This window comes from Grammomys surdaster, unplaced genomic scaffold (genome assembly GCF_004785775.1).
Source record: "Grammomys surdaster isolate TR1022 unplaced genomic scaffold, NIH_TR_1.0 170, whole genome shotgun sequence".
Classification (NCBI taxonomy): Eukaryota; Metazoa; Chordata; class Mammalia; order Rodentia; family Muridae; genus Grammomys; species Grammomys surdaster.
In genome coordinates, this window is record NW_021604618.1 from 21,662,802 (window position 1) to 21,677,277 (window position 14,476).

Genomic DNA, 14,476 nt, shown 5'->3' on the forward strand with positions numbered 1-14,476 from the left:
ACAGTTCTGGGAGAGGGAGGTGCCAGGAGGCACAGGGATGGATGGAGTAGTGAGTCAGTAGAGAGCCTGGCCAGGATCAGTGACTGTCGTGAGAGGAAGTGTGAGCACAGAGGCTGCAGCCTCAGTGACTCAGAGATGCTGGGACCACGAGAGAAACCAGACTGCACACATGGTGATGGAACCACGGCCACCCAATCAGGCTCCTTTGCCCCACAGTCCTAAGAGCCTTTGGGACAATTTGACAATCGCTACATAAGAATACTTCATTTTGCAAATAAGGAAACTGAGTTACAAGAAAAGGGAAATGAGCTGGTTTGTGAGTTCTGTGCTAGGCAGGACTATAAAGTGAAGTCCTGTCTCAAAAAAAAGAAAAAAAAGAAAAAAAATCGAAAGTATTTGCTTGTGCTGATGGGTGTCAGGACTTGAACTTTTAATCTTGAACTTGGATCTCTCTCCATCCTAGAAAGGAGCATGCCAGGTTGGTTTAGGGGAACAGCTAGCCATGGATCTATCTGTCATAATGCAGCTTACCACCTCCACCTAAGGAAATAAGGAAACAAAGAAGGTGGCTGGCGCTCTGAGTGGCTGCTGCTCTGAGGGATAGGTGGCTTTCTTGGCTAAAACTGAACTTGGAGTTACCTAAGGTTTCGCTTGGCTAGTATTTCTGTCCCTCAGTGATGCTGATGCGTGTGCGCGCGTGCACACACACACACACACACACACACACACCTGTAGCTTGCTGGAAAGGGACCTGGGCCCCAGTGGATTGGGCTGGGGATGGATAGGTGCTCACCTGGCCCAACAGGTGCCTAGCAGGTGTCCTAGCAGGAATCCTAGGTGTACCTCTGAAACACTTCTATAGCATGCTACCTATACACCTAACTCTAGGCTGATCCTCTAACCACTCAGTTACATAGTACCTTTTTTGTCTCCAGACCACAGTTTCTTTAAGGCAAAATAAGTTTTGTTTTTCCCCCAAACACTCTTTAAAGTGCCTCCTAGTTCCAATCCTTAGATTCCCATTCTCCTCCAAGCTTTCTGCCAGTGAACCCTCATGGACACAGGACTCTTGGGGCCAAACCCCTATTTAGATTGTCCACAGCCAGCACCCTAACCTGCAGTAGGTGTGTATGGTCAAGGATGAATACTGGTCCAACCAACTCAAGGCCACAAGCTTTGGCCAGTGGTTGAGTTTTAATGCTGTATAGGTTTTCCTTGGTATTCAAACTGGAGTGACATTCCCCAGCCAGGCCTTGGGTCCTGAAAACTGTTCAAAGACTAGGAGCAGAAAGGCTAGAGGGCCTTTCTGAGATTGTCCTAGAGTCCTGAAGCTGAGCATCATACTCTAGAAAGGAGGGGGAGAAGGGAGGGGCCACACCTACCTGATGAGGTCATGGGAAAGCAGCTCTGGCGCTGACACCTGGGGAAACCCGTTTCCAGGCTGCTTCCCACGCTAGCTCTCCTGGGAACCAAGTAAACCAAGCCCCAAGCAGGGAGCCCCACACCTGTTTCCCCTAGTCCAGTTCCCATCACACTGTCTCATCTGATCCAGCCCCCACCCTTCCACCAAGCCTCAGTTCCCAATCCATCTACCAAGGCTGTCGGGCCTTGGCAAAGGTTACGAAGGGGCATTGGGCTGACCACTCCAGGAAACCACAGACAGCAGCTTCAGAAACGGAAGGTTTTATTTGCAGACTGCATAGCTCACCTTCTAAGCTCTGACCTTGGAGAAAGGACGACCCTGCCCCTTCCTCCTTCAGGCTCTTATTTGCAGCTCCTCCCCCTCCCTTTGCTGGGCCTTACTCTCACTTCCTGCCCCTCTGCTAGCCCAGCCAGTTTGGGCAGTGCCTGGAGAGCCCTGAGACCCAGTTCTTCTCAGGGAGCAGTCCTGTCCTCCCTGGCCTTGGGGCTTGAGGGCAGCCCAGGTGTCAGCCTTCTCCACAGCTGTCCACCCTTCCTTCTTGTCTTCCTCCTTCCAGGCCCAGGCCTCTAATCTGCCTCCTGCCCACCACTCACCTCACTTTCTGTTTTCCCTCTCAATCTCTCACTGGCCTCTTCTTCATACCCCATGTCAAACATCTCCAAATCAAGGCTGACCGGTCGCCAGCCCTCCAAGACGCCCCACTGTTTTCCTGGCTTCATCACACCTGTGCTAGGAGAGGGTGATGACCCTGAGAGGGGCCTCAGCCAAACTGACCTGTGGACTCAGGATAAGAAACTGAGAATTACATCCCAAGCTGCTCAGCGATACTGACACTGATGGAACTATCCCATGAAAATCAAAGTGCTGGGATTTTCCTGTGAGTCTTGACCAAAGAAATCCAAATCAGCCAGCCCTTGCACAGGACAGAGACTCATCCTGGCTTACCAGAGTGCACAGCTTTGAGGCCCATGTCCCCTGTGTTCAATAGAGAACTGAGTCCTAGGGCTTGGCCAGGCCCTGCCAGTCCCCGATGTCTCAGGGTCAGAAGTCTTAGGCTATCTGCCTATCTCTTGCACTGCCATAGCTGCTCAAACAAAGCAGAAGAACTTCTTCCAGCGACATCGAGAGAGCGTGCGCACACCTTTTGCATTCAGTTTCTTCTCCAGGCGGGCTTTGTGTTCAATTGCACTGAGAATGGCCGAGTCGAACACCTCCTTCAAGTTCTTCTGCGTCAAGGCCGAGCACTCAAGGTAGCAGCAGGCCCGGATCTTCTCAGCCAGACCCTGGGCTTGGGGTTGGGGTACTGGGCCCTCCCGGCCTCCTTGGTCCAACTGAATTAGTACATTGACATCGTCCCTCAGGTCAGCCTGAGTGCCCACCAGCAACACAGGTGCTTGGGGGTTGTGAGTGCGGATCTCCGGCAGCCATTTTTCTGTTATGTTTTGGAAGGAGCTGGGCTGCACCACGCTGAAGCAAGCCAGAAAGACATCGGTATCCGGGTAGCAGAGAGAACGAAGCCGGTCAAAGTCCTCCTGGGGTGGCAAAACTAGTCGTTAGCAACACCATTCCCTCCACGTTGGAACTAGAATCTGCTTCTCCCTTGGGGGTGGAGACCTAAAGTGCTAAAGCCCAAGGCCAGCTCCATTCCAACTCCATGCAGGGATCCTCCCAGTCTCCGACCCTCTCCAACCCCTTGCCCAAAGAAGGTTACACCCAGGTTCTCACCTGCCCTGCAGTGTCCCAGAGCTCGATTCGCACAGGGGCTCCATCTACCAAGACTTGAACTGCAGAGGTGGGGAGGGGAAAGCATGACTTAGGCACAGCATCCTAGTCCCTCCAGACAGGCCTCACCAGCGCCACCTCCGGGCCTGCTCCCGGGGTCTTCCTTGCCCTCCCGCCAGCAAGCTACAGAATGCACAACCCTACCCAGTCCGAGGGGCCCCAGGGCTATAGGACATACCGGAGAAGGTGTCTAGTGCTGTAGGCCGATAGCGTGCGGGGTACCCATTGCAGGTGTAGCTGACGATGAGGCTGCTTTTGCCCACGGCGCCATCGCCCACCAACACGCATTTGATGCCCAGCTCTGGAGGGGCGCTGCGCCGCCGCGGAGGAGGGGTCGAGGCCGGGAGAGGCGGTGGCTCGGCCTCGCTCAGCTCCCGCGGCGGCATGGCCCTCTCCCGGGGTAACAGAGGGGCCAGCCCGGACCAGGCTCCGCGGCGCTCGGGGAAGCAGGTTCCGCAGCCGGACGCTGACAATCTGTCCAAGCTGGGCACGCCCGCTAGAGGCTGACAGAAGGTGTATATGTCGGGCCCCGCCCACCTCATCTGCATGTCCCTAGTGCCCCGGACCCCGCCCACCGACCTGGAACCTCCCTCTGCAGAACACCAAGAAATAGCAAAGCATCCAGAGAAGAAAGGGATATGAAAACCTGGCTCCACAAAGGTACAAAGACAAAGACCCAGCATATGATGCTTTAGTAAATTCACAATTTATTGTTAGTAGAAAGATGCAACTACAGAATGCATGCATAATACAGCATGTTCAAATTAACACATCACATTCAATCTTTTCTAAGTTAAAAACACTTTTATACACATATTACAAATAATTACAAAATTACTATACTGATGTTTATACAAGTATTAAAATCAGTATAGTAATTTTATTAATAAAGTATTTTTTAATCTACTGAGATTGAAGCTGAGAATGGAGCTCAGAGTGCTTGCCTAGCACATAGAGCCCTGGGTCTGATCACAGTACATGGTTTGTGGTGGATCCCTCTAATCTCAGCACCCTAGAAGGGCCAGAAGTTCAAGGCCATCTTCTGTTGAAAAGAGCCAGATGGACTCTAATGTGAGACCCTGTCTCAAATAAACAAATACCCTGGCATGGTGGCTGGTCCATGTCTTTATTCCCAGCACTGGGGTGGCAAAAACAGAGGCAGGAGCAGAGGCATAAGAATCCTTGGTGTTTGAGGCAAACTTGATCTACATAGTAACTTCTAGGCCAGTCAGGACTAGAGTGAAACTCTGTCTCGAAACCAACAAACAAAAATATATATACACAAATATATTATAGGGGCTGGTGATGTAATCTGTGGTAGAGTGCTTGCCTAGCATACATGAGACCCTATGTTTAATGTCTATACACACACACACACACACACACACACACACACACAGGCTGAAGAGATGATCAATGGCCAGTCAACTTCTATATAGTTAGAGTAGCCATTCAGACAAAAGGTGTGGAACTTCACATTGGATTTTATACCTTCATTATCAAATATATTTTTGAATATTTTAAAGATTTATTTTTATGTGTCTAGGTGTCTTGTCTGCATGTATGTCTATGTACTAGATGCATGCAGTGCCCATGGAGACCAGAACAAAATGTCAGATTCCCCCGAACTGGAATGATGGAAGGTTGTTATCAGTCATAAGGTGCTTGGAACCAATCTCAGGTCCTCTGCAAAAGTAACAAGTGCTCTTAACTGCTGGGCCATTTCTTCAGCACCCCCACCATACATCTGAATATAAATTCCCAAAATACATTGTTATCCTTTTAAAATAATGATTTTATTTGTAATTAAGTGTATCTTACATGGGCATAAATATGTGCATGTGAGTACAGTGTCTGAGAAGACTAAAGAGAGCCTGGGATCCCCTGAAGCTGGAGTTACATACAATTATGAGGCTGCCTGAGTGAGTGCAGGGAACTGAACTCAGGTCCTCTAGAAGGCAGCATGCACCTTTAACTACTGAGCCATCTCTCCAGCCTAGTACCTAATATCACTATCAAAAAAGCCCATCATAATTACCCATTTGTGGATGCTGTTTCTGGGCCACCTACTGTTGTCGGCCTTTAAGGAACTTACAGCCTTAGGAAGGTCAACTAGAGAGCACATGAGAGCTGGATTCTAATTTAGTCTCTACTGTAGCCAGAACAAGTGACAGCGGGCTGAGAATCCTTTCTCTGACTCTGGAGGCAGTCTTCATCTCAGTCCGCATGCACAAAGATCTCAGAGACAATTTCACACAGGCAGGAAGATATTCATGAGTTTGGGGAAAGGACAAGATGCAAAGGAGAGAGGCAGTGAATAGTAAAGAGACATCTGGTACACACGATGTCCAGCCTGATATGGTGTACTCATCTGTAATCCCAGCACTTGGGAGGCTGAGGCAGCAGGTTTGCCATAAAACAAAGCCAGATCTGGGTTCTACTCCCAACAGGACATAGATCTGAGTGAAGGCACACTTCTGTAATCCTAGTGCTTAAAAAGCAGCAGCAGAGCAGGGCATAGTGACACACACTGTTGATCCCAGCACTCAGGAGTCAAAGGCAGGCAGATCTTTGTAAGGGTTGACACATGCCTGGCCTACTTACTGAGTCCTAGGCCTACCAGGGCTACACAATGAGACTCTGTCTCAAAATAATAAAGAGGAAGAGACCGGAGCATCAGAAGTTCAAAGCCTCCTTTGAACTTTGGTTATGTGGCAAGTTCAAGGCCAGACTGGGAAATATGAGGATCTGTCTCAAAGGGGAAAAAAGCAAAAAAAAAATTAAAAATGTAAATTTAAGGGTGATACTTTTTAACCCTTTCTGAAGACATACAACTAATACACTAATGGGACAAACATAGATGGCTGCTGGGCATGAGTAAATGTTCTGCCATAGTCTGACTGGCCATTCTTCATTGGTCTCATGGGTGGAGCCATTTCTGACCAAGGTCCTTCTGTCTAAGCTGGTTTAGGTACAGTCCTGTCAGCAAGAGGGGGAGGGAGGAAACAACCTGGGGAGCTGGTGAGTCATCTATTTCTCAGCTGAGGACTTGGGATTCTGGCTGCTACCTCTGGGAAAGACCTCTTCGAGGTGTGGGGTTGTGTCTTCCTGCCTACTTGCCACATCTGTCCCAACTTCCAGATGTCTCTGCTAGGATTACAACGTGGCACCAAAATTATGTCTTGGATAAATGTTATGTTCTCGGATTGGTCAGGAAACAGATAAAAGAAGCCTAACATATGTGGACAGAAAGTAAGGAAGTGGGCTGGAGAGATGGCTCAGCAGTTAAGAGCACTGGCTGCTCTTCCAGAGATCCTGAGTTTAAGTCCCAGTAACCACATGATGGCTCACAATCATCTGTAATGGGGTCTAATGCCCTCTTCTGGTGTGTCTGAAGACAGCAATGGTGTACTCATATACATAATAAATAAATCTTTAAAAAAAAAAGAAAGGAAGTGCTAAACAGACAAACAAACATGACAGGGAAAATGTAGGTCATGCATATGAACAAGAAGCCACTGGAAGAGTTCAAACTGTGATGGTTCAAACTGAGCTATCTGAACAACAAGGTAAAGCAATATTATAACATAGTATAAGACAAATATTTGTGAACTCATACCTACAAATAATTTATACATAAAGAAGCTGAGGACAAGAATTTCAAATAATGTTTAAATCCTTGGCCTTGAAGGAGACAGGAAATAAATCTTTTTTATTTTTTTAGAAGTAGTGTATCGCAGGGTGACGGTGGCGCACGCCTTTAATCCCAGCACTTGGGCGGCAGAGGCAGGTGGATTTCTGAGTTCGAGACCAGCCTGGTCTACAGAGTGAGTTCCAGGACAGCCATGGCTATACAGAGAAACCCTGTCTCGAAAAACAATAAAAAAACAAAAACAACAAAAAGCTAGAAGTAGTGTGTCATGTAGAACAAGTTGGTGTTGAATTATCTATATATTAGAGGATGGCTTTGAACTCTTGATTCTCCTGCCTCTGTGCTCTAGGTGCTGGGGTTACAAGCTTGTACCATCATACCTAGACTAAACACCTGCTTTTAAAAATACGTATGTACACATGTATGAGTAGATACACGTGTGCATGTGTGTGGAGGTTGGACGACATTTTATCAGGCATTACCCACAGGAACACCATCCACCTCCTATGAAACTTAATTCTCATTGGCTTACGGCTTACCAACTGGACTGGCCATCAGGTCCCGGGGAATGACCACCCCTTGGCATCTGTATATGGTTCTGGGGCTGGAATTTAGGTCCCTGTTTGTAAGGCAAAAACTTTACCAATGGAGCCAGGAGGCACAGGCAGAAGGGTTGTAAATTCAACCCAGGATGAACTACATAGCAAGACTGTATCCCAATAAATAAAAACAGGGCTGGAGCAGCGGCTCAGTAGGTTAAGTACTTTCTGTGCAAGCTAGACAACATGAGTTCAATTCCCAGAGTCCATCTAAAAGTAGTTGGCTCTTCCACATGCACATAGCACTCTGTCTGTCTGTCTGTCTGTGTCTGATACACACAAACATAGAAATAAAGACAGAAAAAAATGGTCAATATATATGCCATACTAATGTAAGATATTCATAATTAAGGTAACCTGGGTGTAGGGTACATAAAAATGTCTCAGACAGTCTTTCTCAACTTTTCTGTTAATCTCAACTCTTCTAAAACAAGCAGTATCCTAAACAAACAAATCCACTATAATCCTGATACTGAATTATGAAAGCAATAATGTTTTGCTTCCAGAATGTTCAGTTTAGTTGTATGAGGCTCTAGACTTGTAAAAATGCTGTCGTTTGCCTCGAATAACAAACATAAGAACTGAAGTGAGAAGTGCATGTGCGTGTGTGCTTATTTGTGCATGTGTGTGCATGTGTGTGTTCCTGTTTTGTTACTGGATATACTGAAGTCTAAAAGATGAATTGTAAAATTGGAGGATTTCAAAGAAACTAGTGACAGCCTCTCCCCAGAATCAACAAGCCACAAGTCATGCTAAAGTGCATCGTGGTATCAGGCATTTCTGTTTGCTCCTTATCTTATTTAAATATATTTACCTTATTAAATACATTATTCTTTAGATTTATTAATTTTGTGTAGACCAGGTTCTGTTCCCAATATCCATAGGGCAGTATCCCAACATCCCAATATCCCAAGCCCCACCACAACTCTAGTTCCAAGGGATTTGGCACTTTCTTCTGACCTCTGGGGGTACCAGGCAAGCATATGGTGTGTGTGTGTGTATTTTTTTCAAGCAAAGTATTTGTATACATAATAATACTAAATCTTTTTTTAAGCCAAACCAGGTGACGGTGACAAACTCCCTTTAAAAAATATTCATTCATTTTATTTATATGAGTACACTGTAGCTGTCTTCAGACACACCAGAAGAGGGCATCAGATCTCATTACAGATGGTTGTGAGCCACCATGTGGTTGCCGGGAATTGGATTCAGGACCTCTGGAAGAGTAGTCAGTGCTCTTAACTGCTGAGCCATCTCCCCAGGCCAGTGGTGATGTACCCCTTTAATCCCAGCACTCTGGAGGCAGAGGCAAGTGGATCTCTGAGGCCAGTCTGATCTACCAAGCTAATTCCAGGACAGCCAATGGAATACAGAGAAACCCTGTCTCAAAAAAACAAAAAAATAAACAAAAAAAAAAATCCTACAGTTTCCAAGAAATATTTTAGTTCCACACAGAACTTCAGGGAAAGACAATCTTCTTTATCTCGTCTTTCCTCTGTAGAGTCCATATCCCTACACAAGGCTGCTGTCAAGAATGAGCCCAGAGATCAGAAAGCTTTGAAATAAAGAAGATGAAAGGGAAAAAATCTCATGGGTGGTTGAGATGGTTCAGCAATTAAAGATGCCAGCCACCATGCCAGATACCTGAGTCCAATCCCTGGGACCCACATGATGGAAGGAGAGAACTGACTCTCACAAGCCACCTTCTGCTCTCCACAGGTCTGCTGCCCAAAGGCACAAACACTCACACACTAAATAAATTAAGACGAATATCTAATAAAAAAATTAAATTAAAAAGGAAAAAGGAATTATATACTTAACACTTATTTACCAGCATTTTAATGGCAATAATGGCAGTGATACAATCATTAAATGCAAATTAGATTTTCCAGTTAACTGGATCACGAGAGCATTTGGTGTTATATTTAGTGCACCATGTTGTCAGGCATTTATGGAGTCACTGTGGAACCTTCTAGCTCCCAACCCTCGCCCTATCCTCCTTATCCTCTCATCCATGAGCTCTCAGCTCCGGACTTCTATCATGTCCTTCCACTTCCTGTTTTTACCTTTAGACACCTCTAGCCAGCCAACTCCAACAGATAATATCTGCCTCCAACCTGTAAGTGTCCTTAAACCCTGCCCAATACTACTGAAAGGCTTGCTAAGAGTTGTCACTTAAAATGCTACTCCAGCCCGGGCTGGATGCTCACTCCAGTGAAGCTTTGGAAGGTTTGCTAAGAGTTCCAGGCCAACCTGGGCTACAGAGAAGGGATCTGCCAAAAAAATAAAAATAAAAAAAAAATAAATTTCCTGGGTGACTGCCCAGGATGGCGGAGGGGCAGGTTTTGTTTTTTGTTTTTTGTTTTTGTTTTTTGAGACAGGGTTTCTCTGTGTAGCCCTGGCTGTCCTGGAACTCACTCTGTAGACCAGGCTGGCCTCGAACTCAGAAATCCGCCTGCCTCTGCCTCCCAAGTACTGGGATTAAAGGCGTGCGCCACCACGCCCGGCGGAGGGGCAGGTTTTAATGCCCTAGCAACAAAGCCATTCTGTGATGGCCCACTGGTCCCACACAATCATGGTCTTGCGCAGTGAAACATTAACATTTCCCGAACTTTCTACAGAAGGAAGTGTTTGAACACAAACCGTGGCTAAGGTCACTACCATTGCTCAGCCAAGCACCATCTTTGCCCTGTGCGAGGCCTGCTGCCCCACCGGACCAGGCAAGGCTGGCCGCCCTGGAATGTTCTACGGACTTCCTCCCTCCTATGACAAAACCAAAGAAAACAAAAACAAAAAAACTGGGTGGTGGTCCCTGCCGGCCTCAGGTTATGCGGCTGAAGCCTACCAAAGGTGGCTTACCTGAGGCGTCGAGTTCATCGTACCAGAAGTGTATGAACCAGGAGATAGCGCCAACGTGAAGCCAATGTGAAGCAAAGCGGAAGGGAAAGGTGGTGAACCGGAAGGAACCCTCGCTCGCGAGGCCGCGGAAGCAGGAAACCCCTCAGATTCACAGAGATGCTCGGGACCAACGTGTGGGCTCTGTAGACTGTGTGTGCCTAAAACCAGCTTCATCTAAAAGGACTCCTTTTAATTAATTCAGGTCCCTATTATTTCTGAAGAGTGCTAAAACTATTTTCTCAATGAGTAGGAAGGAACACACTGTAGCCCAGGATGACATGGAGCTCAGTATAAAACCCAGGCCAATGGCAAATTTGTGACAATCCTGTGCTGGGTTTATGGATGTGGGCCACCCACCTGGCTCTCAGCCCTTTGTTTCCAAGTGTCTGACTTTCACCTTTCCAGAGTTCTTTAACACAGCCTCTCGGCCTTGTTTTTGTTCATCTCTAGTGCACCACAAACCCCCAGGATGGTATAACAAACTGTACTGGATATGATTGAAAAGAATTTCTTTTTATTCTTTTATGTCCATTGCGAAGGTGTCAAGTGCCCTGGAACTGGAGTTAACAGACGGTTGTGAGATGCCCTGTGGGTGCTGGGAATTGAACCTGGGTCCTCTGGAAGAGCAGCCAGTGCTCTTAACCACTGAGCCATCTCAACTGGGTATTGCTGTGTATTCCCATAATCCCAGGGAGGTGGAGGCAGGAGGTCAGGAGTCCAAATCCAGCTTCAGTCCCATATCTAGTTCAAAGCCAGTTTTGGTTATATAATGAGTTTGAGGCTGTCATGACTTCCTGTCTCAAACAAAATGGAAAAAAGAAAGGGGAGGGGACAATGAGATGGATCCTCTTGGAGAGGACCAGAGTTCAATTCTCAGCGCTCACATGGTTGTTCACAACCATCTGTAACTCTGATTTCAGGGAATCCAATGCCCTCCTCTGGTCTCTGCTGGCACTGGAATTGCATGTGGTATGCATACATACACATGTGCAGGTAATACTCGTCCACATAAATAATAAAAAAATCTTTGAAAAGAAAGGTGTGGGTGGGGGCGGGGGTGCAATGGCTCAGCGTGTAAAGGTGCTTACCAGAGAAACCTGATGACAGGAGTTTGGTCCCTGGAACCCACATAAAGGCAGAAGGAGAAAACTAACAATATAAGTAAATAATAAGTAATTTTTATAATAATACGTTAAAATTTGAAATTAAAGGTTGAAAGACAGAAAGAGGGAGAATGAAAGGGGCTTCATTGAGATGGCTCAGAGAGTAAAGGGACCTGTTCCCGAGTGGGACAAGCTGAGTGTGGCCCTCCTGACACACGTGGTAGAGGGAGGGACTTGACTCTCACAAACTGTCCTTTGATCTCCACACAGAAATGCCATGGCACCATGTGCCTACACACATGCACACAAAAGTAAATAAAAGTTAATTTAAAAAATTAAAATGTGCCTGGCGGTGGTGGCGCACGCCTTTAATCCCAGCACTTGGGAGGCAGAGGCAGGTGGATTTCTGAGTTCGAGGCCAGCCTGGTCTACAGAGTGAGTTCCAGGACAGCCAAGGCTATACAGAGAAACCCTGTCTCAAAAAACCAAAAAAAAAAAAAAAAAATTAAAATGTGTCAGACATAGTGGTGTACACCTTTAATCTCAGGACTTGGGAAACAGAAACAGGTGGAGCTCTGTGAGCTGCAGGCCGGTCAAGGCTCTATATGGAAAATATCTGAAAGGGGGGAAAAACTAGGATTAGGAGTTCAAGGTTATTCCTAGCTACATAGCAAGTGTGAGACCAGCCTGGGCTATATGAGACCTGGTCTCAAAAATGTTACAAATTTAACCCAATGATGTTCTCATTTAATGTGGAGTACATTAAACTAGACGCGGTGCTTGTTCCTCTGATACATAAGGAGCTCTGACCACACCCTTACTGAGTGCTGTAGTCGCAGGTGTATGTCACTACAGCTGCCTCTGAACATTTCGCTTTTGAAATAATTACACACATATTGTACAGTGGCACACACCCTTAATCCCAATGCTCAGAAGGCAGAGGCAAGTAGATTTCTGAGGACAGCTTAGTCTACATAGTGAGTTCCTGGAAAGGCAAAAGGTACATATTAGAGAAACCTTGTCACAACAAAATTACATTTTGTATGTGAGGGATAGATGTATGTGTGTATGTGTATGGGTGGGGGTTATATATGCACTCTGGTGCACATGAGAGAATCAGAGGACAACGGAAGATAGTGGGTTAGCTCCTTCTACCTTGTGGGACCTGGCATCAGACTCAGGTCATCAGGCTTGATGACAGCGAGGGCCTTTATCCACTGAGACATCTCACGTGTCCATCATTGTATTTTATCTGTATGTTTTTCTGCATGTATGTATATGCACTACATGTGTGCGTGGTGCTGCAGAGGCAGAGGAGAACATTGGGCCCCCTAGAACTGGAGTTACAGTTAAGGCCCACCATGTGGGACTTAAACCCTGGTCTTGGCAAGAGCAAGTGCTCTTAACCACTGAGCCATCTCTCCAGACCCTCACTTAAAACCAAAACAAACACTATCCCCCCCAAAAAAACCAAAAAAACAAAAACAAAAAACAGGTAAAGATGGTGCCTTTAATTCCAGCACTTGGGAAGCAGAGGCAGATGGATCTCTGAGTTTGAGGCCTGTCTGGTATAGAGTGAGTTCCAGAACTGCCAGGACTACATAGAGAAACCCTGTCTTTGGGGGGTGGAGGGGAAGAGGTCAGAAGAGGGTATGGGATCCCCTGAAGCTGGATTCATAGTCAGTTTCAAGGCAAACGTTGGTGCTGGGAGCTGAATTCTGGTCCTCCGAGGTCGTGGCTTGGACTGACGCTGTGTGTATTCTGATGTTAATTCTGCTTCCTTGAGACAGGTTGCCTCCACTAGCAATCCATCAAGTACTCAGGTGATGTCATGTGAACCTTCTCCCCATTTTAACTGGTCAAATAAAGGCAAGAGCCTGTGACTGGGCAGTGGAGGGGAAAAGTGGGACTGGAGGTTTGGGGGGCGGGAGAGGGGCAAACAAGAAGGGAAAGAGAGAAGATGGAGGAAGAGGAGGAGAAGCCGAGATGAACCAGAACTGCGTGGCCAGGAGAAACTGCAAGAACAAGGGGTCTTATAGCTGGGAAATAATTTAGTATAGTGTTAGATCTGCCCAATCTAGACATATAGCTTATAATTATAATAACTGGATTGTGGGGGTTTTTTGTTTTTGTTTTTTTGTTTTGTTTTTTGTTTGTTTGTTTTTTTGAGAAAGAGTTTCTCTGTATAGCCCTGGCTGTCCTGGAACTCACTCTGTAGACCAGGCTGGCCTTGAACTCAGAAATCTGTCTGCCTCTGCCTCCCAAGTGCTGGGATTAAAGGTGTGGGCCACCACCACCCGGCAGACTGTGTGTTTTTTTATATGGGCTTATTGAGGTTGGAAATTCCAGCAACGCTCTGAAAGAGCAGCAAATGCTCTTAACTACTGAGCCCTTTCTCCAGTTCCTTGTTTTCTTTATGTTTATTATGTGAGTCTGTGTATGTGGGCATGTACGGATGAGTGCTGATCTCCTTAGAGTGACAGGGAGTTGTGAACCAGCCCACACAGGTGTTGAGAACCAAACTTGGGTTCTCTGCAAGAGCAGAATGCAGTCTTAACCACTGAGCCATCTCTCTGGCGCCTGAATCTTTTACTTCTACAGATGAAAAAAATGTTCTGAAATTATTCTATATCAGAAAAGAGAGGAGAGGCTGGAGAGATGGCTCAGCAGTTAAGAGTACTGGCTGCTCTTCCAGAGGTCCTGAGTTCAAATTCCAGCAACCACATGGTGGCTCACAACCATCGGTAATAGCATCAGATGCCCTCTACTGGTGTGTCTGAAGAGAGCAGCAGTGCACTCACATAAAAATAATCTTAAAAAAGAAAAAGAAAAAGACAGGATATGCATCGTGACAAGTGTTTTTTGTTTGTTTTTAATGCTGAATTGCAGGATTATGAACGAGCCTCTGTCGGTTTCACTAATTTAGAGGTTACTCCACTTTTCCTGTGAACCGACCTCATGTCTCTATTAACATGTAAGCAACTTGAGAACAGGGAAATTCTGGAGTAATCCCTTCACA

The 14,476-nt window shown here is 46.4% G+C and overlaps 1 protein-coding gene across 1 annotated transcript; it reads right to left on the reverse strand.

Annotated features, from left to right (window-relative positions):
- Positions 1 to 1,667: 1,667 nt before the first annotated feature.
- On the reverse strand, positions 1,668 to 10,122 carry Rhov (ras homolog family member V). The gene is made up of 4 exons (XM_028767132.1): positions 10,100 to 10,122; positions 3,384 to 3,708; positions 3,149 to 3,207; positions 1,668 to 2,955 (listed from the first exon to the last, which is right to left on the reverse strand). The coding sequence occupies exons 1-4, from the start codon at positions 10,118 to 10,120 to the stop codon at positions 2,512 to 2,514; spliced, it is 849 nt and encodes a 282-aa protein (XP_028622965.1). The 5' UTR covers positions 10,121 to 10,122; the 3' UTR covers positions 1,668 to 2,511.
- Positions 10,123 to 14,476: the final 4,354 nt, after the last annotated feature.

What these genes read in the sequence shown, in the direction of transcription:
- Rhov (XM_028767132.1), bottom strand. Translation starts at nt 10,120, where the DNA reads ATGGTAGTGACCTTAGCCACG. An exon ending in AGCACTAGACACCTTCTCCG is followed by an intron (nt 3,208 to 3,383) that starts GTATGTCCTATA and finishes CCACCTCTGCAG; the next exon opens with TTCAAGTCTTGGTAGATGGA. An exon ending in TCTGGGACACTGCAGGGCAG is followed by an intron (nt 2,956 to 3,148) that starts GTGAGAACCTGG and finishes TTGCCACCCCAG; the next exon opens with GAGGACTTTGACCGGCTTCG.